The sequence below is a fragment of the Sphaeramia orbicularis genome, chromosome 8 (assembly GCF_902148855.1).
Source record: "Sphaeramia orbicularis chromosome 8, fSphaOr1.1, whole genome shotgun sequence".
Taxonomy (NCBI): Eukaryota; Metazoa; Chordata; class Actinopteri; order Kurtiformes; family Apogonidae; genus Sphaeramia; species Sphaeramia orbicularis.
Window position 1 is genome coordinate 25,414,240 of NC_043964.1, and position 27,318 is coordinate 25,441,557.

At 37.4% G+C, this 27,318-nt stretch overlaps 1 protein-coding gene across 1 annotated transcript; it reads right to left on the minus strand.

The window, feature by feature from the left end:
- hrob (homologous recombination factor with OB-fold) lies at positions 1-26,823 on the minus strand. The gene is made up of 10 exons (XM_030141697.1): positions 26,645-26,823; positions 26,435-26,485; positions 25,457-26,329; positions 24,099-24,182; positions 17,271-17,405; positions 12,495-12,603; positions 4,944-5,029; positions 4,702-4,827; positions 4,390-4,591; positions 1-526 (listed from the first exon to the last, which is right to left on the minus strand). The coding sequence occupies exons 1-10, from the start codon at positions 26,654-26,656 to the stop codon at positions 474-476; spliced, it is 1,731 nt and encodes a 576-aa protein (XP_029997557.1). The 5' UTR covers positions 26,657-26,823; the 3' UTR covers positions 1-473.
- Positions 26,824-27,318: the final 495 nt, after the last annotated feature.

Consider the following 27,318-nt stretch of genomic DNA (forward strand, 5'->3'; position numbering starts at 1 on the left):
TGCCTCACATCGCTTTCATTTTGCATAATTTGCAAATCAATGCTGTGTAGATTAGCTTTCCATTTCAAGGTCACTGAAGCGGGCGCGAGAACGGATAAGACTGAAAGAAGGTGCAGGAGTGCATGTGCTTTTATACACAACCGCGCAGCTTCAAACTAATTACAGACTTGACAGTAATATAATACATGAGGCTGAAATCAAACGGCTGATTTTTGGAGCTTTGTAATCAGTTAATGAGCGTATGTTAGCTGCAAGAGAATGCTGCTTAGAACACATCCGTCATCAGCGGTGCATGGCAGCGAGGGTAACAACAAAACAAGCTGAGACTAATCACTGTAGTATTGTTTTTTTGTTGTTTTTTTTTTAGCTCAAACCCACAAAGTTACAGGGAACAAATGTTTTCGATATATACACATATTTACACATATTCCTCAGTGATCAGACAACGAAAAGTCGGACGGGGTCAAGTGATATCAAAAGCTGTAGCTGTCCTCGGGTAACTCTCCCAGGAGTTCATCCAGGTCATCTGTAACAGAAAGTAAAAGTGAAATTAGATGTAATACAACATGAATTAACTCAACACATAATTTTCAACCTTATTATTATTAAATATGTGATATTGAAGCTAAAAAGTTCATAGTTTTGAAGGACGACTGTCAGATCGATCAGACAAACCCCGTATTTTATCTCCTTTATTTTCAGGTAAGGTTATGTTTGGTGACTAATGGATGATGTTAAACTCTGCTTCATTAGGGCAGGACTGCAGCCACGGGTCAGCAGTTGCCATGGTCGCACGGCTGTGGCCGCGTCATGTGAGCAGAATGGGCGGTTGAGGCAAGAGTGACGCACGGCGGCCATGGAAACCGCCGACCTGCGAGCTGGGGCTTTGTCCTGACACGACCCCTTGCACATTAATGTTTAAAGTCAACTGTTACCTGACTGTAGGCCAAGTGGTGAGCGGAATAGAAGAAGAGAATGAAATAAAAATCAATGGAAAGTCGGAACAGTAACAACCGCTGAAATCAGACCCCGACACACATGGAAACTCAACATTTTGCGACACCTCTCGAACCACCATAAATCAGTGTTGTTGTTCTGGTCCCGCATGTAGATCATACAATGTGTAAATAATTATTACTTGCACCAAGAAACAGAAAAAAACAAGTAGTACAAGGCACAACAAACCCCGACCATGTATTTCACCCACGAGCTATAAATAAATGGAAAGATTTTTTTTAAAAATCGTTAAAAATTTGAACTTTGACCTACTTTTCCCAAAATGTAATGAGATCTATTCTGGGTCACTGGCAAGCTATAAACCCAGTTTGGTATGAATTCAACAAATAGTTCTGCTGCTAAAGTGTTAATAACAAGCAAAGAAACCAAACCAAAAACAATACCCCCTGCCTCCACTTCAGGGGGCGGGGTAAAAATCAGTTTTAATTAGGTTTCACACCTTTCCCAAACTCTTGATGGCGTTACTTTATTTCTGGCCTGAATAATTGGACTTGCACACTCCCTGAATTCAGATTTTTCATGGTAATTGGAATCTTCTACACAAGTGAGTTTAATTCTGAGGTTTATGAAGGTCTAAAGTTATCGTGTGATGTTATTATCTTTGTCACGTTGCTGTTTATTGATCCATGGTTCAGACTAAGCTGTGACAGGTCTGACCTTGTTTGTAGGATTCCAAACAGATTTTTAGTTTAGCTATTAACAACACAAACTGTACAGAAAACAGAGGTGATAAGTGGTTTTACTGTGTCTGTTTTCTGTCTAAAAACAGAGCTAAGCTAACAGAGCTATAATGTAAACTATCAGCTGACGCAATATATGAAGATTATAAGACACAGTGGATACATAGCATTGAAACATACATTGATTGCAGAAAGAAACAGAAAAAAACGGTTCTAATAAGGTTTCTAACTCATTGAGCCTGTTTACTTTCACACTAATACTTCTATCGTTATCTGATTTCTGGAGTTATCAGGTTATTCAAATGATCATGTGAAATCAGATTAACGCACCTGGATTTATCCCCAGTATTCTGATGTCTTCATGCATGTACACCTCTTACTCTGATTTATTACATTCTTTTAGATCTGCCCGTGTAAAAACAAGTAAATCATAGAACATGGAAGTGACATAGTCAAACATAAGCAGAAAACAATAGTAATAGGTTTGATTCTACCATCACTATGTACATATGTATTCCAAAAGAAATCAAACGCTGGACTGAAACTACTAAACAAGGGTTTATTGATTACTGCATTACTGAAGATCATGTAAATGAATCAGATCTGATTATTACAAATATCTGATTACTCCCAGTTGTCTGATTTTTTATTGGTCATGTAAATGGGCTCAGTGTTTTGGGTAAATTGTCTATTTCAGTTTTCAGTGTTTGACCTTAATTTAAGAATCAGTAACACTCAACATAAGAAAATAAACATAGTCGAGACATGATAGAAATACTTTGTACTAATAGGGGGCAACGTGGCGCTCTCATATTGTAAATGACCTTCATTTGTAGCATAATCTCCTTTTCGGAGGAATTCTACAGATCTTCCAATTGAATAAATAAATGTCTATGCCTTTCCTAGTTGGGTAATATCCATATTAAATCGACCGAGTACCGGTGTAATTGCAGTGTTTTGCAGAGCGTTGAAGCTGTGAACTATCAGAGACCCACTACGGTAACTCAGGGAGGTGCTGCAGGCTGCAGACGTCCGACTGTGCACAAATCCTAGTTTTACTGATGTCATTTTGTGTGACACACAGTGGTGATCTCATCTAGGAGCAGATCTGCTACATGCTTCTTTTAGATTGTGTCTGAATATTGTAATAATGTTGGTGTTTCTGCGGCGGCCTGGGAAGACCTGCTTATAGTTGGTTGTCACGCCTACATTTCATAAGGAGTGAGAAAAACTGTGTATTCTGAATGCACCCTAAACAATATATAAAATCATAAAATCCAAAGGTTTCTAAGGCCACTGTGTAACATCTAAGGCAGTCTGAGCTTCAGCTAAAATGAATTCATCCAATATAGAACACACTAAAATGATTTAATCATGTTGCAGATGTCATCGGTTTCTGCTGTTCATGGAAAATGTAGTTTTATTCATCATGCAGCTGCAACCTGGAACAGAACAGAAACGGCTTCAGACTGTGTCATTTGTGTCTCTGGGGCGATGTAAATGATTAACTTCACTGTATTTTACTTGGGGCTGTTCTGGTTTCAGCTGATTCAACCGTTTTATATTTTAATTAGTCTTAACGTTTATTTTATTGAATTACCCTCTATTGTTTGTTTGCTGCTATTGTTTACCCAGGTTTCTAATTATAATTTTTTCAATTACTTTTTAAGGTTTTATTGTTGCCATATGTCTTTGTTCTTATCATTGTTTTGGATAATTTTATAAAGAAGGCCTTACCTTCAACCCTATCCTTTAAAATTAAATAAAGTTTGTTGAAAAAATGAATTCAGAGAGCATCAGAATGAAGTAAAATATCTCAATGGCCGCAGTTTTTCCACAGTAGATGTTCTTTTCAAGATTTTTGTTTGTTGTTCATTATGGGCTCAAAATTTTTGTACAACATATCGTCACCTTCTTAAAATAACTATGTTATTTTTTTGTGCCTAAATCATCAAATACTCAATTTCTGTTTGAGTTTTGTGTGTTACTTGAAAAATCTGAAAAAATGACTTAGGCAGTTACTTTAGGAAGATGACGATATGGATCCAAAATGATGGAATGTTAAAAATGTTAGATTTCTTCAATAAAAACATTACATTTCTCAAAGTAGAACCCTGAATGAAACATACTTTCATTCACAAATTTTGGGGATATCACTGTAATCACCTAAATTGTGTGAAAATTAGTGCACAGCATCCTATCTTCTAGGAGTAGGACCCTTAAACCAACAATTAAATGACTCATCCACTGCATGTCAAGTAACAGCGCATAGAAACTTCCATTCAGATCCCACTTCTACTTTGAGAGTGCTACACATTATTACAAGAGGGATGTCAAGTGTCAAAATCAGGCCTGGTTACTTCATCCTAGTTGAGTTCCATATTGCTTTATGTTGTTCACTGAGATAAAAAAGCAAAAAATAAGTCATTTGATGGACTATTTGTACAGCCTGTTACCTTGTTCTGCAGTAGAACGATGCAAAGAGAGGCGGGTTTCCAACAAAACCATTTCTTTAGTTCAGTCTGGCTCAGTTCGGGTCAGGATGTCAAATGTTAATGTCTCAAATTATCACCAGACAGTGTTGCAGTTGTGCTCAGTGAAAATGGTGTTTTGATTTTTTTTTACAGAGTGTGACACTTGGTGAACCCAGGATGTGACTAGAATAACTGTCTCTTCAATAAAGCGTCCCCACCTGCATCCCAGCCTGAGTCCTGCGGCGCCGACTTCTCAGCAGACTCTTGGGCGTTTCTGACTGCAGCGGCTGCCGGGGATTGTGGGAGTTTGTGTCCCTCTGCGTTTCCTTCATCATTGTCCTCGTCGAAAACCAGCTGCATCTGAGACACGGGCTCCTGGTGGAGGCTGGGAGTTGGGGCTGATGGCTGCAAAACTGGCTCCTGCAAAAAAAAAATATATATATATGTATATAAAAAGAAAAAATATGAATCACAGCTGACAGCCTCAGTTGCAACTGTTCTGGGTTTCATCTGGGCGCCGTGGTGCTCACCAAGACGAGTGGGGGCAGCTGAGAGGAGGAGGTGAGTCCGACTCCATCCGGGGAGTAAATCCTCAACAGGTTGTTGGGAGTCACGTTGAGGTAATGATTACGATGAGATGGAGAAAACACCCCAACCTGGATAACAAAAAGACCAAACATGTATTAAACAATGCCCGAAAAGGGTTAAGTTGAGCTGTAAACTGAACTGCTGACATTAGAGGATGAAATATATCACTGTTGTCGAGTGTTACCTGTTTAAGGAGGAGTACAGCCCCGACCTTTAGCTCCCCAACTCTATCCTCCAGGAGACGTCGATGCACAGTTCCCTGAATCTCACCTTGAAAAACAAACATTACAAACAAATCGAGTGAATGTAAAAAGGTCCTGAAATTACAGATCAAATTTCAAAGCTTTCCCATGACTTTTCAAGGACACATTATTTCCATGACTTCATAAACAGATGTAAACTTATGAAAATTGCATCTTTTTCATTCTCTAATCGTCACTTCTTTTCATATTCACTTCAGATTATAATAATATAGCTCAAAAAGGCATTGTCTGTTAAACTGTCTTTATTAAATAATGTAAACATGCAGAGCCGACTTTCTTGTTTTGTGAATTTAACTACAAATAAAACTCAAAGATGCAAATTCATCAGAGGCAGAAGAGGTAACAAAGGCATAAACCTCCTAACAACACCCTGCAGCAGTATTTCTCTCTTGTATAGAGGATGTTTTAATATCAGCTTTAAAATGTGCATTCAGTCCATTGTTGTATTAGGCTGAAGAGAAAAACCAACCCTGAAATTCAATAACATACTTTATTTCACTGTAATATCTGATCTTAAGACACCTTTTTAATTTTCATGTGAATGAATTTCACAACATTTTATGAAAAAATGTTAATTGATTTAATGTTTATTATAGTAAGTGGAACCCTCTATGATGTACTGTAGAAAAGCAAATTACAACTAATCTCTAAACTTTCTAAGACCTAAAAAAAAAAGAATAAAATGCCATTAACAACTACTATAACAGAGTTTCTACAGTTCTGAACAGGTTAAATTTAAGTGTTTTTAAGAACATCACACATCAATTCTTAGACCCATTTCACATCCAAACTGGCAAAAAAAAGGAAAAGTGCAGTCCCACTGTTATTAAGTCAGGGCTCATTGGAAATAACCAAACATAAATGTAGATTATTTTATCTGTGCAGTTTGCATTACTGTTTTTTTTCCACTGTACACAGCTCGAAATGAAAAGAAGGGAGTTTGATGCTGAAATGGCAGCATTTCTTTTACACAGGTGCATTTGATTATGAGGCTTATGAAGGCATAAATTTATTATGGGATGTTATTATCTTTGCTAAGTTGTTTTTTGTTGATCCACGGCTCAGACTAAACTGAGACAATTCTGACCTTGTTTGTTGGATTCCGAACAGACCTTTAGTAAATCTATTAACAACACAAACCATACAGAAAACAGATATGATTAGTGGTTTTACTGTGGCTGTTTTCTGTCTAAAACAGAGCTATAATGTAAACTATCAGCAGATGCAGCGTGTGAAGATTATAAAACACAGTGTTATTTTGACTAACTGTCAAAATATTGAGTTTAAGTTTGACAGAAAACTTAACGATACCATCATATAAATATGCGTCAACAATGAGCTTTATATTTTATTCAGTGAGTGATACAGACTGTGGAAACATAGTATTAATTTGTTGGTAGTTTTAGCAGCTGTAAGTGCGTTCAGGATCACAACTTCATGCTGCTGTTGACAGTTTTTGAATATTAATATAATACATAACGCCTGTAAGGTCTAAACTATGATGAATGAATTGTAGACTTCTTAAGTAAATCTTTTAACCCTTTAACCCCTGATGTGTCAGTGGGGAGCCCTCTGAATGTAGGATTTATTTTAAATATTCATAAAAATTAAACTGTTTGCTCAATAGGAAAATTTCAAAATGCACTGATAGAATAGACCTTGTACTTTCTATAGACATCTGAGCATGCTCAGTGCACCCCTCACCACCTGTGGAATGGGGGTCAAAACACAGAGCAGAGAATGAGACCGACTCACGATAAAAATAGACAGTTTTTTTTTTTTTTTTTACACCGTTTTCCTTGACGTTTTTTTGTTTTTACTGTTTGCAGTGTTGTGGTGATTTTCCTTTAGTTTTTTCAATGTGTTTTTAAGGAGTTTTGACCGTGTAACTGGTTTTTGGAGTTCAACCAGGTGGACTGATTTAGAGAAAAGAGTCCAGCTGGACTGATTTAGAGAAAAGGAACCCCAAAACAAAAACTACTGGGCCAAAATTTCACATGCTTGTTGTTCAGTATGTTCCCGTTCACAGTTCATGTTCAGCTTCCTAAATCTCTTACTGATGTACATTCTGAATGCCTTATTTAGTAAAAACCTGCAAAACTTCAATTCGTCTCTGTCTTTTTCTGTTATTCCACCCTATTTTGACCCTAAAACACACAGTAAAGCAAAACCACTGAAGAAAACCAACACAAGCACATACTCACAGCAGCTTTTATGACACTGAAAAAGACGCAAATTCACAGCAGGACGTTTACCTGGAATAATGTCTCAGGGGTAAAGGGTTAAACATCTGTGCCTCACAATAGAGGTCAAAGGACAGAAAGACTACTAAAACTTCATTAATATCTAAAATAGTATCTCAATGCTATAATTCTGAATTGCCCTTTTAAATGAAGTGTGTTACACAACCAAAGTAGATACACATTAAACAGTATAATATGTTTTCCTCTATCTCGACATCCCTTTCTGACTGTTATGTATGACTTTGCTCTTTACCGCCACCAGCTATCAAAATACCTCGACAGCATCTGTAAGAATGTGGCTCGTCTTGCTCGTGAGATATAAACACATAAATAAATGAAAATTCTGCTTCACAGAAATAAAAAGAGGTCATAAACTCCACTGGGGCACTTTTAAATGTGTTTAAAAATGTCTGAAAATCTTTAAATGTCCCTTCTGTGCGTCTTCTCATTAATTGTGCATGACTCTTGTTCTGAGTGTGTATTCTAATCAGAGTAGTCATGTTTTCATGGCTGTTGGAGTTTATCTAAGCAGTGGAGGAGTACACATGTCGGCAGCTTTTTGAACATTTATCCACAGAGCTGACTGACGTGGAGGATTATTTGGAAACTCCACTAGCCGTAACAGTGTTTGGCAAGGGAAATTAAACTGACCTGAGGGTTTGTCAGAGTTTGGCAGAGTAAATCCTCGAGAACTAATAACAGAACGGATCAATTTTGAGGAACACAGCCAGACTAAAGCTACTTTTTCTAACTTTTTGCCCCCCTTTACCAAACTAACATCTTTAAAAGGTCTGAGATTCTAGGGGAATAAGGAGAATCTAAAGAGAGAAATGGAACATAATATTCATAATTGTGTTTTCGTAAGTGTATAATCACCCGGATTTAACAATTATTATGTTCTTATTACCTTAAAATGGGCTGTTTATGTCTACAGAGGGAGTGGATAAGTGCACTACTTCTACATGTTTCTTTTTTATGGTGGAATAGACAGAATTAAGGTGCATTACTGTCATCTACTATGTTTTACCACGGAGTTATTATCCTCTTGAAAGAATAAAGAGTGCAATCGAAGAGTGCTCTTGTAAAACACATGATGCTAAAACAAGGTTGAGTCACGTTATCAGGAAGTTGATGATATAACCTACATTAGAGGGTGTCAAACTCATTTTATTTCAGGGACCGCATTCAGCCCAATATGATCTCAACTGGGCCGAACCAGTAACTACTAACATAATAAACTATAAATAATGACAAATGGACACTTTTATCTTTGCTTTAGAGTTAAAGAAGTAAAATTACATGATAAAAACAACTACAAACAATCCTTTAAAAATGAGAATAACGTGAACAACCATAAATAAATAAATAAAATAAGTGCAATTCTGATAATACTATGCATCAGCTTATCATTTACACATGCATTACAACTTACAGATCACAGTGGATCTAGAAATGCACAAAACATTTAGTAACAGGCATAAAAATGTCTCAAAACACTTCAGGTTGAACATGGTTGTTGGTGTTGATAGGTCATTTGTGGATACATTTATACAATTTCCAGATTTACATGGAATTTAGATCACAGACAACCTCTGCAATTATAACATGTTACCAGATGTCAACAGGTAGAACTACTCCTATGTGAACAGGACTTCAAACCACTTGAAGAACGACATGCTGAAATGAGGGTGTTTTTAGCAGCCACCAGATAAGTAACTGGTTGCAGTCTACTACTTCACCACTAGATGCCATTAAATCTTACACTGTGACTCTTTAAATCAGTGGATCTCAACTGGTCTGGCTTCAGGACCCAAATCGAGGAACATTTTCAGCTTCTAAAATTTTTCAACGAAGCAATGGTGCAGTTTGGTTTGGTGCCTTTTTAAGGCTATGGCCTTAAAGTTTTGATCAGCTGATTAAGAGCATGTTTGAATTTAAATCCTGTTTTTCAATAAATTACCTACTCGCTATTTTTTCCTCTTGCTCCAGCTTCTTCTTTCTGTATTTTGAAGCCTTACTTAAAACCTGGTGATGACCCACCACTGCAATATGCAAATTCTTGTAATTTTTTCCCTGGTCTTACAGTTTTGTTCAGGAGTGTATCTCAGGTAGTTGCTGTTGTACTTGTACTCATGTATTTGAAAACAAACGTTACAGGTCTTCCTCTATGCTGTGAAATAGTGGGTGTCAATTATCACAACAGGGTTCTATCGCCACCTACTGTTAAGGGGTTTGAATGGATTGCACTCCACTGCATACAAAATACCTTTTAAAATAAACTTTTTTTTGCTGAGACAATGGCCCTTGACCCACTGGTCCAGGATTTGACCCACCAGTTGAGAATCACTGCCTTAAATGAGTGGTTTTCTCTGGTAACACTATAAAAACACAAGACTATAAAGTCATAAAGCAGAGGCAGGAGAAAATATCAGAAAATCTTTGCCATTTGCCATCGTGACCTACTATCCAGCCTGTTGCTCATTGATTCGCTGACCAACAGTGTCATCATTCGTATTCAGTCACTACAGGCTGACAGTAGCTCTTGAGATAAAATGCCCACTGGAGTAAAAGCTCTATAGCTTCGAGCAGGTAGGAGGCACATTAGTGACAGAACAGTCCCTCGTGGTGTCAGAAGCACTTAATGCCCACCCACTGCTGATGCCAATCTACCGCAATTGAATCACTAATGAGCACTTAAGCCTGGTGTGTGGAGTGGAACATCCACTCCTGACTGTTGATTATCTGAACACCTCATGTGGCTGCTCTTAAGAGGCAATGGCAACTGTTAGATCACACGGAAAGGGTGATGGCTTAAGACCAGGGACAAAAGAGGCTCCCGGACAGATGGAAGCTGCACAAGAGTGTGTATGTGAGTGAAATCAAACATGTAACTGTGATGGGCTTTGTATCATGTGGAGCTCAGTCAGCAGAGTTCAGCGAGCAAATGTCAAACAGGAGGAAAACAGTTTGCACCTTCCACCAGCAGCTGCATGTCTTTCACACACATTTAGAAAAACACAGTTATTCATTTCCTTTTTCACAGTAAACAGCCCTGACGTGTTGCTGCAGATTGGTGTTTGTTGTGTCAAAAGCTGTACATGGATACACATTTCCACAGTGTGTGTAGCTGTGTCTATAACCTATTAGATCCTGATGGTCCTGTTTACACTTCTGTTTTTTGTGGGTTTTTTTTTTTACTATGACAGTAAACAGGTACATATGCGCCAAATCTCTTGTCAGTGCCTTTGACCACAGAACTCATAAGGATCTGGAGTTGGTCCCTGAGCACCTTCAATGTTAGCTCACAGCTCCTTAATGTTTGCACTATGTGCTAATGCTAGGTACTGTATGTATGTATTAGGATGAGTAAAATACAGAGATTAAACTTCCCTATGGGGATAAGAAAGTAAGTTAATCTAACCTTTGTTGACAGAATCGATAACCCTGTAACATGCAGAAACTTATAACCCTTACATGTTCTGAATACATCATCTCACTTGTGTCTTTATGCTTATTTCAGACCAATCATACACTCTTGCAATGGTATGGATCTTAATTATGTGAATTGTTTTGTTTTTTTATCATTTTGTGGCACATTTCGATTGATGTATCAACTGAATCCCCTCAATTCTACTTAAATTGCCTCAGTTTTGGTACCAGCACATTGCTTTTCCACTGCAGGTGTAGTAACCCCTGATACAGTAGTGGGAAAAGGTTTTCAGACACCCTTAAAATTTTACACAGTCTCGGAGGCTCAAGTGACCAATGGAAGAGTAAGACGCACCTTCAGATAGTTCGTCAATAACTCATTTAAAACTAAACAAAAAAGTAAAACTACAATTTAACACAATCTCAAATATTATCATGAAATATTTGCAGGAAAATGTGTTCCAAAAGTTGTAGCTCCATTAAACAGACACAAAGAAATTCAAATGATTTTTTCTGCTTTGTTATTAACATGAAAAAAAAAATAAAACTAAATTTTTTGTCAGTTTCAACAGGTCAGGTCCTGAATATGTTTCATTATCTGCTGAAACATCCAGTTTTGACCTCAATGGAACAGAGCATGTGCAAAAGGAAACGTGGGAGAATGGAACAATACTTGGCAGAGTTCAATGAATGATTCTTAATACAATACATCACAAATGCATGAAGTGTCCACAACCTATTTTCCCACCACTTTAAATACACTGTGACCTTCCACATCTTCAGTCATCACACTCAGGGATGTGAACAGGGTTGATTTTTGTGTTGCCATACTTGTGCAAATAAAAGAATAATAAAATATATTCGTTGTAGTTGCTTTGCTCTGTAGAAATATCCTATGACGTGATGACACAGTGACAGTTATGGATGGACCAGTCTGTGATCTTCAGGATTTCATTTAGTATCTGATCTCGCTTGGAATGTCAATGAATGTAGAACCAGAAATCTACCCAATAGCATCTCTTATTACATAACAGAAAATGACAGAAAACATGTAAAATTTACACGGTTTGGCATACACATGATGACTAGTGGGTGTTAATATGATTCTTTTATACAAATTTCATGATGTAGACTGATCCCAAATGCACAACTCTATGTCAGCATCAAAGTGACAATTAAAACAACATCATGGAGCTCCTCTGATGTGATGCAGAAATCATTTTTCAGATGAGGTCATGCATTTTTTAGTTCACATTTTTATTCACTTTATTGATATTTAGTGATATATGTCTGTGTTATATTATGATCATACAAACAAACCACTAACACTGACATGTGACCAAAGGAAACATGCTTTTACACTGACTAAACTCATTTATGCCATAATTGGAACATTGTGAATAAATAAAATATATAACATATATGTAGTCGTTTTAGATACTTTTCTGCAGAAATGTATGTTATGTGTTATACCTTCAAGGATGCTTTACCCTTTTTCTAACAGCCAATTGTGGAAAGGCAATCAAACTGCATCCTAAAAAGCACTAATTAACTTTAATAGTTGTTGCTGTTGTTTTTCTCAGCTGGCTATCAGTTAATTACTAAATTAGTATTTATTTCTTTCAAGCTGTGAGCATCGCGTCTGAGTGCCTACGCCTTCAGCAGCACATTCTGCATAATGATAATATCACATGTACTTCATTTATGTTGTATTTCTAATGTAAGTACCCGCTGCATATCAGTCTATTAAGGATACAGCTTGAATTGTATTGCATGTGTTTGTATTCGTGTGTCACGTACCTGTTGGGTCTTTAAACACAGCCTTGGCGTCGGTGTGTGTGTGGATGATGCTCTTGAGCAGCACGGCCATGTTTGGCACTTTGTTCTTTACCAGTTGTTTCAAAGCAGCCTAAATCAATGAGATGACAAAACCCACATAAATAGACAGAAAAACCTCAGCGTTCACTCAAAAACTCACACCAACATCAGAATTAATTAAAGGAATCCAGTACATATGTTTGATTTGGACATTTGCAGATTTAGCATGTACAGCATGTAAGTATGTTTAATCAATAGGTTGACTGTTATATAATCGATCCTCTGCTGTGTGTTTTTGCCGTATATGCAGTCATGTGAAAAGTCTTAGGGCCCCATTGGGTTTGTTGTTTTACCAGGATTATAATATCGACATATATGCATTTCTCCGTACCTGAATCAGCTACTACACCGATACAACTAGAAGTATGTAAACAGCATTAGAATTAAGAATTAAATAAAATCAGGAAAAAACAGTTTCTACAAATAAACTTTATCTATATTATTTAGTGTGATCTCCTTTAGAACTAAGCATGTCTTGATCTCTTTTGTGCAAAAAGTAGATTTACTGCCTTCCTCTATGGCAGGTTTCATTTTATTTTAGGACATGTAGAGCTGTGACAATTAATCAACTATGGTCCATAATTTTTTTTTTTATCTTTTTTTTTTTTTTACTTTAAGAAGTCATTCACTCATACATTTCCCTCAGGGAGAAATAAAGTTAATCAAAATCTGTCTTGAGCTTCTTGAATGTGAATGTTTTGTTGGTTTCATCATATGAGCTGAATTTTTGGGGTTTCGAGGGCATCCTCTTGGACTTTTGGAAGCCCATTTGACTACTTTGCAACATTTTATAGACTAAACAACCAAAAACTTAACAGAGAAAACAATCGACTGACTAATCGACGATGAAACCAACTGTTAGTCGAAACCCTAAAGACATGTCAAACATTTATTTTTTGAGCTGCCTCATGTGAAATCCTTGACCCATAGAACTCATTTAGACCAGGGGAGGTTTGTGTTTTAAAGACTGTGCAGATTAATAATGAGACTAACAATAAGGCTTACGCTGTCGGGGACCGACAGCAAGGGTATATCCCCGAAATCCCCCCAATCCTGTGCTATATCTGAATCTATCCATGATAATTGTTAGATAGTCGATATGAACTCAATTATATTACATTGACAGTGGCAGAATAATGGTAAGAGGACCAATTTTTTCCCCCACAGAACTCCGCCTAGTGAATGAAAATGACACCATATGAGCTCTGTATGGTAGCGGGAAAATGGACATTGGTAAGACAATCAATATGAACCAAATTCTATCACAAGCAGCCTATTATTGCTTGATCTATGTCCAAAAAAATTGATTTTCAACTAAAGCATCACCATTTGGATGACTTGTAATACTCATAGAGAAGCTGAAATCGATAGGGTTCTTCCACTAGGGGTCCTCTATGTTGGTTATCAAGAGAGAAGAAATCCAACCAAATCTGTCCTTGCTATCACGTTCACACAAAGAAGGTCAGGGTAAAACCACTATATCCCTGAAACTCGATTTTGGGGATATAATAATAAATGTTCATTAGAACCATGAGAAAAGACAAAGGTAAAGAGGCCTAAGAAACAGTATAGCACAATAACAGTAAATTCAAACTGAAAAAATTGAAACATCAACTTTATATTTAATTTTCATTGTTTTCTGACACTTTACAGACAATAACCACGACCACGAGAACCACCATGACAAATTAAGACATGAACCGGCAGCTGTATTTACTGCTGGGATAATCTTCTCTTTCTGTTTTTCGTATTAGCTGCAACATTGAACAAAAGTGGGGAGGGCTTGTGCGTTCATTTGTTTATTCGCGCAAAACAGGGATTTGGAAACCGAGGCTCATGTAAACAGTTTAACCTGAATGAGCTTAACCAGTGTCCAGCCTATGCATGCAAATGGAGGCGGGGACATAAACCGAGGCCATGGACACAGACTGCTAAGTTATTCCAGAGTGGCTCATACGGGGAAAGCAAGGTCTCCATTAGAGTGATTGATGAGTGATTGTGGTGTTTATAATTACAGAACACCTCCTGTTCGGCTCTGTCATTTGTTCTGATTATGCCAATAGACCTCCAGCGGCGGTGCAGAGTCGGTTATGATGGAGGACAAATAATAAAGAAAGCCATTGGCCTACATAACGACTCAGTTCAGGGCTTGAGTGAAGCCAAAATTGTTTGCGTTTGGCTTCGCTCACTGCATTTCCATGCACAGCAGTATTCCACCATGATTCTGAACTTGACCATATTCCAAATGTTGCTGTTTCTGATTAAGACGTGAGGGACGCATCGATATTGTTGAGGTTTGGATGTGTTTACTGTGGGGGGGGGGGGGGGGGGGGGGGGGGGGGGGGTTATGTGTTTATTCATTGCAGTTGCTCTGTGTGATGGACTCAAACCAAAAGTACACAGGTCTGGGGTAAAAATACAAAGCCAAAAGAAAAGCCCACATTTCTGGTCGGGAAGAGAAACACACTTACTTTTTAACACCACAAAAGACTTGGATATCAACAGGTGTTTTGTCATTGCCAACCTTTTCATGAAGATGGTGAAAGGAATGAAAGCAAGAGGCCGTGCTCACACTCTGAAACCATCATCTTTGAAGAAAAATCTCAATTTGGCACAAAAAAGGTAAAATGGAACAAGCAGCTCCAGCTATTCCATTTAACCATGTTCTGGCCTAATAAAAGACACATCAGGACAGTGACTAGAGGACTGGATCGTAACTGGCCGAATGGTTTGGTAAAATACGAAACACCAGTCCAGGACTGGAAAGCACAATGACTTCCAGCGAAATGTTTTGTCATGATCATTATGGTACACAGTTGCTTTTTCTATATTTAATAAGAGCAGTCAAAGTGCTTCCAAAAATCAGACTATGACAATCTTTAATGACTTTTCCAAACTTAGGGTTGGGACCCAAAATAAGTCATGAAGCAGTTATTAAAAAACATGACAATGTGAGATATGTGAATACATTTTCTTAATTAAAATAGTAGGGGAGCTTATCAAAGTTGATCTCAGCAAAGTCACAGAAAATGTAGAGATATAACGGGATGACAATGATGAAAAAGACATGATGATAAAAAAAATGACGTAAAGAATAAGAAATGGTAACGCCATAATGGACAGAATAAGACAAAATTGACTTGAAGATCCAATAAGACTAAATGTAAGACGTACAACAAACATTCCACCAAGGATGAAACCATTGACATGAAAGATGCAACAAGACCGAAAATACACAAGACAAAACAACGCAGAAGGCGTAGAGAAGACACAACATGAGGACATAAAAGACAAAAATGATACAATAAAAATGTAACTAGACAAAAATGGCATAAAAGATGAAAGAGCCTAATGAGACGAAAATGGCAAAAAGCCAAAGAGTTTATGATTCTTAATTTCAGCTTCGTCATGTAACATGTAGAGCAGAGGTAAGAGATGAAAAAAGGCTAAAGACAAACTGTATGTAAAAAAAGAAGATGCAATACGATAAAGTAAATTATGTTACAAGATAAATATGATGCAAAACAGAAAACGGAAAAAAGATACAAAGACGTTATTTTGACAGTAGAGGAATGAGTAAAATATAAACATTACGTCTATAATTCATGATGTATTCTCTATATATCTGGGTCCAAAGGGGGCACGAAATTAATATTGTGGGTCTCAAGCTAAAAAAACCCACTGATCTATAATGTAAACAGCTGCATCCTTTCAATACCAGTTTCTGTGTGATCCATCAGAGCCCATAAACATTACAAAAACAAGACAAAAACCATGTGCATTACAAATAGAGATGTGATTTATAGCAGGGGTGTCAAACATATGGCCCACGGGCCAAAGCTGGTCTGCCAAAGGGTCCAATCTGGCCCATGGGATGAATCTGTGAAATGCAAAATTACACTGAAGGTATTAACAAACAGGGATGTCAAACTTATTTTAGTTCAGGTTCCACATACAGACCAATATGATCTCAACTGGGTTGGACAGTAAAATTCTATCATAATAACAATAACAAATAACAATTCCAAATTTTTCTCCTCGTTTTAGTGTAAAAAAGTATAATTTCATAGAAATGTTTACATTTACAAACTATCCTTTCACAGAAAATGTGATTAACCTGAATAAAATATGAATATAAAATGTCTTATGCAGTTTTAATATTATTCCTGTTACTAAATGTTTTGTGCTTTTGTAGATCCACTGAGATCTGTAAGTTGTAATGCACATGTGTAAATGACAAATTGACGCACTGTTTAAAATTTTACTGTTTAAAACATCTTGTTAAAATTACACTTATTTTTCTTAAATTTTAGGTTGTTCTTCATATTTTCCTTGAAGAGAGTTTGTAGACTTTTCCATTTTCCATTCTGTAATTAGACTTTTTTCACTCTAAAACAGAGAAAAGTTTGAAGGTGACATCATTTATAGCTCATCATGTCATTATTTTACTGTTCCAACCCACATGAGATCATACTGGTCTGTATGTGGTCCATGAACTAAAATGAGTTTGACACCCCTGATTTACAGACCTCGGGGTTCGATTATGACGTCTGCAGCTTAAACTGGTGTGAACTGGATGCTGTAGTAGTATTAAAGGACTCATCACTTCTATGAACCATGTAAACAGTTTAGGAGGAATGTTTTTTTTTCTTCCAGAATAAAAGTACAAACACACTTATGTAAATGTCAGGGACTCACCTTCCGCAGAACCATGACGACGCTGTAGGAGCTGAGGAAACAGGACGGGTTCCTCTCGTCCAATCCCATCTCGGCCTTCATCGCGGCCCAGGCCCCACCACTGAAGTCGTCTTCATCGCTCTGGGAGCTGGAACACTATACAACAATTCACACACATTAAAACACCAACAATGGTAAAGAAACTCACCTACATTTAATTCCAATGTGTGTTACATGTGCGATGGAAATATTATGGACATCTGCTGGTTTCGTAGTTCTATTCATCTGAAGTGTGCTCTTACGGCTGCACTGTACTGTCATTTTTTTTAATGTGTGGGAACTCTGAAAAAGCTTCTCAGAACATGAAGTTTCTGTTCTGGCTTTTGTTACTGTGATTCACTGTGGCTCAACTGCTTCCAGAAGATGTGAAAAACAAGGCGCTGTCATTTCTCATTTTAAGAGCAGAAATATCACAGGACAGTATATGTAAATCCCTCTGTTAACTTAAGGCTTAAATTCACATACTTACAATACAGTGGTAAACTACAGTATTGTTGACAGTACACAATAAATGTTTTTACTGTTCCATTCGACTGCACAGGAAAAAAAACAAACAAAAAAAACTGAAGTCTGCCTGTGGTCATTTGTTGCATACACTGGCTGAATTACTTGACATCCCTTCATGAATAATGCACATGCCACATTGAACATAACTCAGCGCACTGACTATGGCAAATAAAAACAAATTGGCTCGGACTGTAAAAGCTGCTGGAGACATTCTAGGTCGACAACAAAACACCGTCAGATTTGTTATATAATGCTGCTGTGCTCCGGGAAGCTCGGTCCATTGTTACCGATGCTGAACGCTTCCTTTATCCTGAAATTAAAGTAATGGCTTCAGGATGACTGTGGAGAACACCTACGGCCAGTAAAAACATATACAAGGTATGATCTGTGCCAAATGCAGCCGGTAGAATGAGCTGTAAAACATCCCTGCGGTGCGTTGCTGACATTGATGAGGTTTGTATTGTTCTGTCGACTGCTGTTTCTGAAAGATGATTTTCTGCTGCGGTGACTTTTGTTGGTTTGCATATAAACGGGGGCTTTTATAATAAAGCTGGTTCAACAGACCCAGGGTATCAACAAAGACAAACACTCACAATGATGATAAGTGGTGTCGTGACTGAGGTTAAAGAGGACAGATCTGGCACAACAGTGACGGAAAGAAGGTTTTGGGCACCCCATGCATTTAATAACTGTTGAACCATTGATCATACCAATACATGTCAATAATTCAGGTAAAATGCAGTTTCTCAGCTTTTCAGCGAGATCAGCTATGACCTAATTGAATGTCAACAGGCAAATGACAGTGATAGACAATTGTTTTTATGTTCAGTTAAGGATAAATTTGGTTGAAAAAGTCAACTTTTCCGCATTTTTTTCTGATTTGATCCAATCATTTACACTGCGCTTAAATGGAGTCACTTTATTGTATATACTACATATGTCACTTTAACACAATAACTCCTCTGTTTAACCCATAAAGACCCAAACAGCCATCGACGACCAAAACCATCTACTGATCTATAATCTTTAATACCTGTTGATGCACTAATCCTATCAATACATGTAAATAATTGGTTTAAAATGCAGTTTGTCATCTTTTCATGGTAATCAGATATGACCCATTTGGACATTCAGACACTCCGTAGTGAACGTGGAAACACCGTCATCTTCTGCAACATTGATTCACCAGTAAAACCCATGGCGTTTGATCAGTGACAGTGGATGGAGACACTTGTTGTATGTTTAGCTAATGATGTATTTTGCTGGAAAAAGTCACTTTTTCTTCACTTTTCTCTGTTTTTGATATAATAACCCTCAGCTGTAATATGAGCTTTCATGACCATCTACATGATCAGTGAATTAAATCTAGGAAAATACATGATTTACACTGGAAAAAAAAAAAAACACAAAATACAGAGGATCATGTCATAATAAATGGTGATAAATCACTTAAGAAACGCTAAAAATAGAGAAAAAAAAAATTCTAACTGCCACAAAGTAGCACTGGGTCTTTAGGGGCTAACTTTTGCACCTTTACTGTCTATTTATTGTCTCCTCAACACCCTGCTGTTCATAGTTATATTTTGTTTATACTAATACACTGTGGGGCCTTAGAATTTTGTAATTTCAGTTTTCTGTATGCTATGTACATATGGCAAATCTGACAATAAAGCTTAAAATAGGGAAACATCTGGTTTTCACTGAAAAATGCAAAATGCAGAGGGTAATACTGTAGTAAATGATGATAAATCACTTGGGAGTGACAAAAAAAATTGGAATTTGATCAAAATTAGACATTTCAGTAAAATAATGAAAAAATACATCTAGGACATGACATGTTGACTCTCCAGAATTTAGTTTTGTTATTTTTTTCTTCTTAATAAAGAAAAAAATGTAATTTGTGTCTGTCTTATGTAGCTACACCTTTCAAAACACAAAAAAGATTTTTCTGCAGATATTTCTTGATAATATGTGAGATTACGTGAAATTTCAAGGGTATCCAAAAACTTATTTTCCACTAGTGATGATCAAATGGGCAGGTCAACACGTTGCAGAGAAGAACAAACTGCAATTTTAAACAGATATGAGGATGTTAAAAATGTAATACAGACTAAAAGCAACACAACAGCTGCAGCCAAATGCGAGAGAAGGCTCATCAATATTAAATCACCAAGGCCAGAGTACATCAGACTATAATTACTATCATTACTGTATTCCATTTAATTACTGTGCTACTTAGGCTCATTTTTCTGGCAATTTGTGTCTTATTTTTCGGCTCCACAGTGTTAACAGGAGTAAAGAAGAAACTGGTAAAAGGCTTAATGCCATATTTTAAAAGGTCACCAAGTCCAACATGTGACATTTCCAACACAAAGAGTTTAGACAGTTGTTTAACTCAGAACCCTCTCGATCTGTGTTCATGTGGGTTTGTTTTTCTTGTTTATCTAAAACATCAGGTTCCATGGGATCTTCTAGACCAGGGGTCTCCAACCTTTTTTTTTATCCTCAAGAGCTAATTTGACTAAATTAAAACCCTTTCAAGACTGCCATTATAACAGGTGGCCTGGGTGTCTTCATGTTTTCTTTGCAATAAAAGTGTCACAAAATGTCTTATTTGTCAGTTCTTTTCCACCTTTGTTTTCAGGAAGAACTTAACTTTCAATATTTGACCATTAATTATCATTATTATGAATAATAAATGCTTAAACCAGTGCGTTTTAGTGAGAAAATAAGCATATTTTTAGCATGTTAGCATATTTATTATCAAAAATAACTGTAAATGTCCATAATGAAACTTTCTGAGATTGCAGAAATAAATGTTCAACTATTTTACATCTGCTCAATCATGCATTTGGGTCTTGAACATTCAGTGTCCGTAGTATGGCTTCATATTTTGTGTTATTTCCAGGCGTTTTTTAGCCTGTGTGGAAGTCTCTGAAATAGTTCCTTTCTACTTGTTCCCATATGGTTGCCATAAAGCGTCATATGGTGTTGAAAGCTCAGGATCTCAGCTTTCTGATGCCGTTTGAATTTTGTCAATAACAAAAACGGTTCAGGAGTTATAGTAATTATTTGCTGTAAAGTGCAAAATGTACAATTGCCGGAGAGATTGCAATTGTTAAAGGGTTAAAATACCCCAAACCTGTTCATGTTTATATGAACAAAGTCAGTTTATTTCATCTGTATCTGTATTGGCTATAAGTAAATTTTATTCAAGTGTCTGAACACAAATCACCTTAATAAAACTTTTGTGTGAACATGTATAAAATATTTGCACCAGCTGTAAAGTCACATGTTTTGTGTTGCATATGACATCTTTCCCCAGCCGACAATGACACACACTTGTCATTCACAGTCCCATCTCTCAAGAGAACAGTAGGGTTTTTCTTTTTTTGCCTGTTATGTGTCTGGCTATTTTTCACCATCACTGTCAAATATTTTCTGTGCTTGCGTGAAGTGTAACTTTACCCCCATCCTAATCTGAACTCCACCCACTGGATGATTCTAAAAACTGCTGCGAACTCAGAACAAGGCTGAGACAGAGGTGATTACTGTCTGAATGTGGAGGTGTGGATGTGAGACAGGACTAGTAAAGGTTCAGCCACATGACGGAGAATCACGTCAGGCTCTGAAAGGGTTACAGTTGGAGTTTTTTTTTTGTTTTGTTTTTTTTTTACTGGTTTTACCACTTGAGATAAACCTGCCTAAAGAAAAATCTATATGTTTTAAAGGGGCTACATGCAGAATTTCTACTTTGAAATATTAAAAAAAAAGAAATGACTAAAAATGAACTAAAATTATCATCAGAGTGTTAAGAATAAAGAGCTCTGAAGTTCTGTCAAAGATGCCAAACATTATCTGAGTTTATTTACACCACTGAGCTAGGGATTTATGTGACCACTAGAGGGAGTAGTGAGTTGGGGTTTTCTCCACTGGACACAGCCCTAAATGAAAAGAATAGAGTTTGATGCTGAAATGGCAGCGTTTGATTATGAGGCTTATGTTGGTGTAAAGTTATTATGGGATGTTATTATCTTTGCTAAGTTGCCATTTGTTGATCTAAGGTTCAAACTAAACTGTGACAGTTCTGACCTAGTTTGTTCGATCCCAAACAGATCTTTAGTGCAGCTATCGACAACACAAACTGTACAGAAAACAGAGGTGATTTGTGGTTTTACTGTGGCTGTTTTCTGTCTAAAAACAGAGCTAAAACAGAGCTTTCACAACAAACACATGTATGAAATAGTTTCCTTATCTCACTGACAAGATGAGAAAGACTGTGGGATGTTTGTGAATTTAATTGGACAGAAATTTCAACAGGTTTAGTACCTGGTGGGAGAGCTGTGGTGTAGGAGAACTAACTGGTCAGAAGGTGGCGCTTTTATCAGGGTATTTGCAGGTTTAATACAGCCAACTTTATGATTCTTTAAGACAGTTTTTAAGCAGGGTTCATACACATTTTTCAAGGTCAAATTCAAGCACTTTTCCAGCACTTTTAAGAGTTATTTTCAAATTGTCATGATGATGTACAGTATATTATACTGTAAACATCTAAACTTATGTTTCATAATAACAAAACGTTTAGAAATTAAAGCAGAACACAAAGTTCTATCCAAAAAAAGGGAAGGCACTTGGCGTTCTTCAGACACACTTGCACCGAGCCAAAGATTAAGAAAAAAATGTACCTGGAGTCGACCTGAGAGTACCCGGTAATTTTCTTTTTTGACATAAAGTTTTATTTCTCAAAATGTATCACCTTTCTGTAAGTAGCTTTGGCTTGCCATCTAACCTGGCACAGCTAATATTTAAAAAAAAAAAAAAAAAACACATCACATACATCACACATATCATAGGGTTATAATTGCAAGCACTTAAATTAAAATTCAAGCACTTTTCAGACCTTGAAAACAGAGCAATGAAATTCAAGCATTTTCAAGGATGTCAAGGACCCGTACGAACCCTGTTTATGGCATACTTCATCAAATTTAAGAAATAATTTCAAAATACTGTACAACGGGCCTCCTCGTTCTTTCCTGGAAACGGTCTCAACCACGTTTCAAACCAGCTAACGTTATATTTCTGTTTCTCCATGACTATTGTTTCTGCTACGGATGTTCAAGCTCCACTCATTCCCATCTCCATTATGATAAAACGAAAAACACCAATTACACATTTGACAAATTCATTAACAAAGATTTCCAAAGCAAATATAGCAAAATTAATTATTTTATCTATAGAATTTTTAACCCATGAAGACCCAGCGCTACTTTTAGGTCAGTTCCCAAATGACATTTTCTCTACATTTAACCTTACTTAAGTGATTTATCACCATTTATTTATAATATCATCTTCTGTATTTTGTATTTTATCAGTATAAATCATGTTTTTTCCTATGTTTAATTCACTGATCATGTAGATGTTCATGAAAGCTCAAATAAAAGTTGAGGGTTATTATATCAAAAACAGAAAACTGCAGAAAAAGTGACTTTTTCCATTAAAATCTCTCATTAACTGAACAAAAACCCAGTGTTTCCAGCTACTGTCATTGATCAAATTCCATGGGTTTTACTGGTGAATCAATGTTGTAGAAGATGACAGTGTTTTTATGTTCACTACAGAGCCTCTGAACGTCCAAATGGGTCATATCTGATGCCCATGAAAAGATTAATAGCTGTATATTGCACCAATTATTTACATATTTACATGTATTGATAGGATTAATAGACCAATAAGTATTAAAAAGTTTAGATCAGTAGATGATTTTGGATTTCGGAGATGGATACTTGGGTCTTTAAGGGTTAAAACCTTTGAGTGTCAGATTAAAGGAATAATTATCAAGTTTAAAGCCGTCATTTAGATTTGAGACTTTTTCAAGACCGTTATCTTTAATTTACAATACTTTGAAGCAGATGTTCAACATATGTTATTGTGTTGATGCATCACAGTAAACAGTGAATCACACTAGTGACACTGAAAACCTAGAGTTAAACCTGAAGTTATGACACTAAACCTAAACCCTGGTAGAGGCCCCTCGCCGTGTGTTTATGTTTCGTGGAAGGAAAGTCAATTTTCCACTCTGGTGCACAGTGCAGTTCTTTTTTGTTGTATTCTACAGGAAGTGTGGATATTTCTGGTGACCTGCATCAGGAGGAGACATCGTCATCTATGCAAAACCTACATTACAGTGTTGGTTATTATTCTCCTTAATGATACGATGATGAGGGTGGATATGAAACTTAATTTCAGTGTCATGGTAAGGTCTGTTTGTGTGTTTGTTAATACCTGGCTTGGCAACCGGGCCATGACTCCATGAGCCGGAGTCTGGGGAACAGGGACCACTATGTCATCCAGGCTCTGACCCTGAGGCTGAGGCAGAAGGATTAAATTATCATATGGCAGCACAGTGGAAAAACAAACACATAACCAATAGATTTCTTTGACACTCATTTCATTAGAGCCGAGGTGACAAAACAACACAGCAGCAGCAGCGGCATAAATACAGTGCACTTGGCCTGGGCGGTATATATCGGATTTGTTTTGATTCATTTGAGTTTTTGAACAATGGGAAAAATCCAAATCGCAAAATCAAGATTAGTGCTTCCTCTCCTGTCACTCAAACACAAGCGGTGGCAGTTAGTTCAAGTTATGACTGTAATGCAGGCTGTATTTTTGGAGACATCCACACTTGTGAGTTTTGCCAGTAGAGTAGTAAATTCTCCCCTACCCTGAGATGAATAAAGTTTATCTGAAGCTGTATCTGTAACGACGATGACTATGGAACACCAAAGAGAGGAAACCATGCTTCATCTCATTTAAAAGTATTTATTTATTACTATTTGATTTCTTTTAACAATACTTGTTCAAGTGTAGCTTTGTTGTGATTCTTATGCACATTTAAGTGGGATGGAGTGTAGTAGAAATGGCATGGCTACTATGTTGCGGCACACATGTATGTATATTTTATATATTGTATTTACATAAACTAATATAGTTTTGCATTATATAAAACCCATAATTGAGATAATCATATATAGCATCAATTATAAGAAAAATTGTGTATTGCCACTTGTATATTGTATTGATATGGATTTACATTTAGCACATATGTGGTGGATTATGATGTACAACTATATATAATTATTATATTGACTGAAACAGATAAATATAAATGTGTTGTGTTGTTAAAAGGGGGTGGGATTAAATAACTGTTTACTTCTTTCTACACTTTTTTTAGATGTGTAAATAACTATAATTATGTTTAGTATTTCTTTTTTATAATAGTATAAATGTAATTTTTGGTTCTCTTGCGCTGTAAATTTGCTTCAGGTATTTATTTTTATTGGTAGTTATGTTGTGCTTTTTGTATATCCAAAATAAAACATTCATTCATTTATTCTGGTTCACAGATATATTTATGTCTTAAATAGAACAAACGTAAAATAATCGTGAATAATCAACAAAGCAAAAAAACAAAACAAACTGAGATTAAAGTGTTTGGCCATAATCGCCCATCCCTACTGTGCTCTTGCATTTTAAGACAAAACCATCATTTAGGATTACACTGAAACCTGCTACTTGTGTTCATATGAGCTCATTTTTTCCTCGTCTTTTCTTGCCGTTAGGACTGATTTGGCACTAACCTGTTGTGGTAAGAGCCCTGCAGGACCGGGAAACCTGCGGGTCCTGGGCCGGTGACCCTCAGAGCGAGGCCTCTTCTGTGGAAGCTTACTGGAGGCCGAGACCAGCTGGACCAGGCGGTTGGTGAGGACTGGGGCACGGAGGGGGAGTGGGCTCAAAGCTGGAGGACTCGCATGGGACGAGGCTGCTGGGGAAAGGGTCTCAAAGAGGCCGCAGCTCTGTTTGGAGGGTCCTGGGGTTGAGAAATGTTTTTGTGGATGCTGCGGTCCTGTGGATTTTCGGGAAAATGAACTGGGTTTGGGGGAAGCAGCAGTGAAACCTGGGAAAACACCAGGACTGTGTGGAGCTGAAGGCTGATTATTTGGTAGTGTGTGAGGAGCACCACGGTTTGTGGGCCGAAGCGCTCTGGCTGCAGATACAGGTGTGGGTACGGGTGGGAAAGAAGCAGGGGGTCGATCTGGCTGTCCCATCTGGCGGTCAACCTCTTCTAAGTCTGCCAGGTCAATATCCCAATCATCAAAGTCATCCTGAGCTGCACTGGGCTTCGACGTCCCTGCAGTGTTAGTCTGTTGTGGTGCCAAATCAGGCTGAGCATTATTCAGTGTGGGAGGATGAGGAACAGAGGAGGAGGAGAAAGAGGAGGGGAGTTGTCTCAGTCCCAGAGCTAGAGTTTGTCCAGCAGAGGTGTGCGTGCTGCTCCTTGATGCCGTGCCACTGCACAGGACAGCTGATCTCTCTCCAGTTTGCTGGAGGCGGTTTTTCTCCGGTTCTCTCTGAGCCACAGATGAAGCACGCAGCGTACAGGATGACACAGCAGCTGCCACATCGGCTGGTCCAGACGACGAGCGGACAGCCCAGTCTGTCCCGAGCAGGTCCTGGGAAAAGGCACACAGAGACAGAGGGGCGAACAGAAGGAGGCTCATTATGCTACAGCTAAGTAACAGTTCAAATCAGGTGTGCTGAAATCTGCTGGGAATCACCTCATCATCAAAGTCCTCGCCAATGCTGAACAGGCCAGTTAGTCTGCTGGTCTGAGACGGTAAAACAACACGGTAATGAAATATAAAAACAGCATGTGTAGCAGGAAATGTTTGTAAGTTCAATTTATGAACAAAAAAACAGTCTTAAACTGCCTTGTGTTAGCCTGTTAGCTCATTTAGCTTAAGTTTGAGTTCGTTTAGCTAACTTACCATCGCATTCATCTAATGTCAGGACAATCACTGTAGACAGGGGCTCCAAATTGGATAAAACATCGACTTCCATTCAGCAAACATGTCTAAATATCCTTTTTATTTGCTTTTCTTTTAGCTAAATCATACTTCTACTCTACTAAGCTACATCCATGCAAACTTTTCTGTGGCTGCAGCTCCGCGCCGCAACGTTCAAACATACGTGATGACGTACAGGATGTTTTTACAAAGAGCATTCAATGGGCGTCAAGATGAATCCCCCACCCTCCGTGATGTTTGAATGTTAACTGATCTAGCTACAACATGTTTACTGTAGGGTTTGTCATGTTAATCAGAATTTACTCAGAGTTTTTAAAAGAGATTTAAAAAACAAGAAGCGTATAGACTTTACATATCAAAACAAATTGACGCTAAATATTTTTGCCTTTTTAATTTTGCGACTTTTTATCTGTATTTTAAGTGAAACTGGAAATGTTGATGTCAAGGATGAGAACAATCAGACAAGGTAGATTCTGTTTTCTTTCATGCCTGTTTGTTATGTATATCTTGCTAAGTTTCTCGAGCAGTTCCAGTTATTTTACTGTAGACGTTAACCAGAAATAGGAAACAACAAATGAAAGGAAAGGTAATCACAGACTCAATAACAGAATGATAGAACAGCAAATTTCAATGTA

Excerpts from the sequence above, each read along its gene's own strand:
- hrob (XM_030141697.1), bottom strand. Across the intron at positions 24,183-25,456 it reads CAGGGCTCTTACCACAACAG|CCTCAGGGTCAGAGCCTGGA; the intron begins GTTAGTGCCAAA and ends CTTCTGCCTCAG. Across the intron at positions 12,604-17,270 it reads TCGTCATGGTTCTGCGGAAG|GCTGCTTTGAAACAACTGGT; the intron begins GTGAGTCCCTGA and ends TCATTGATTTAG.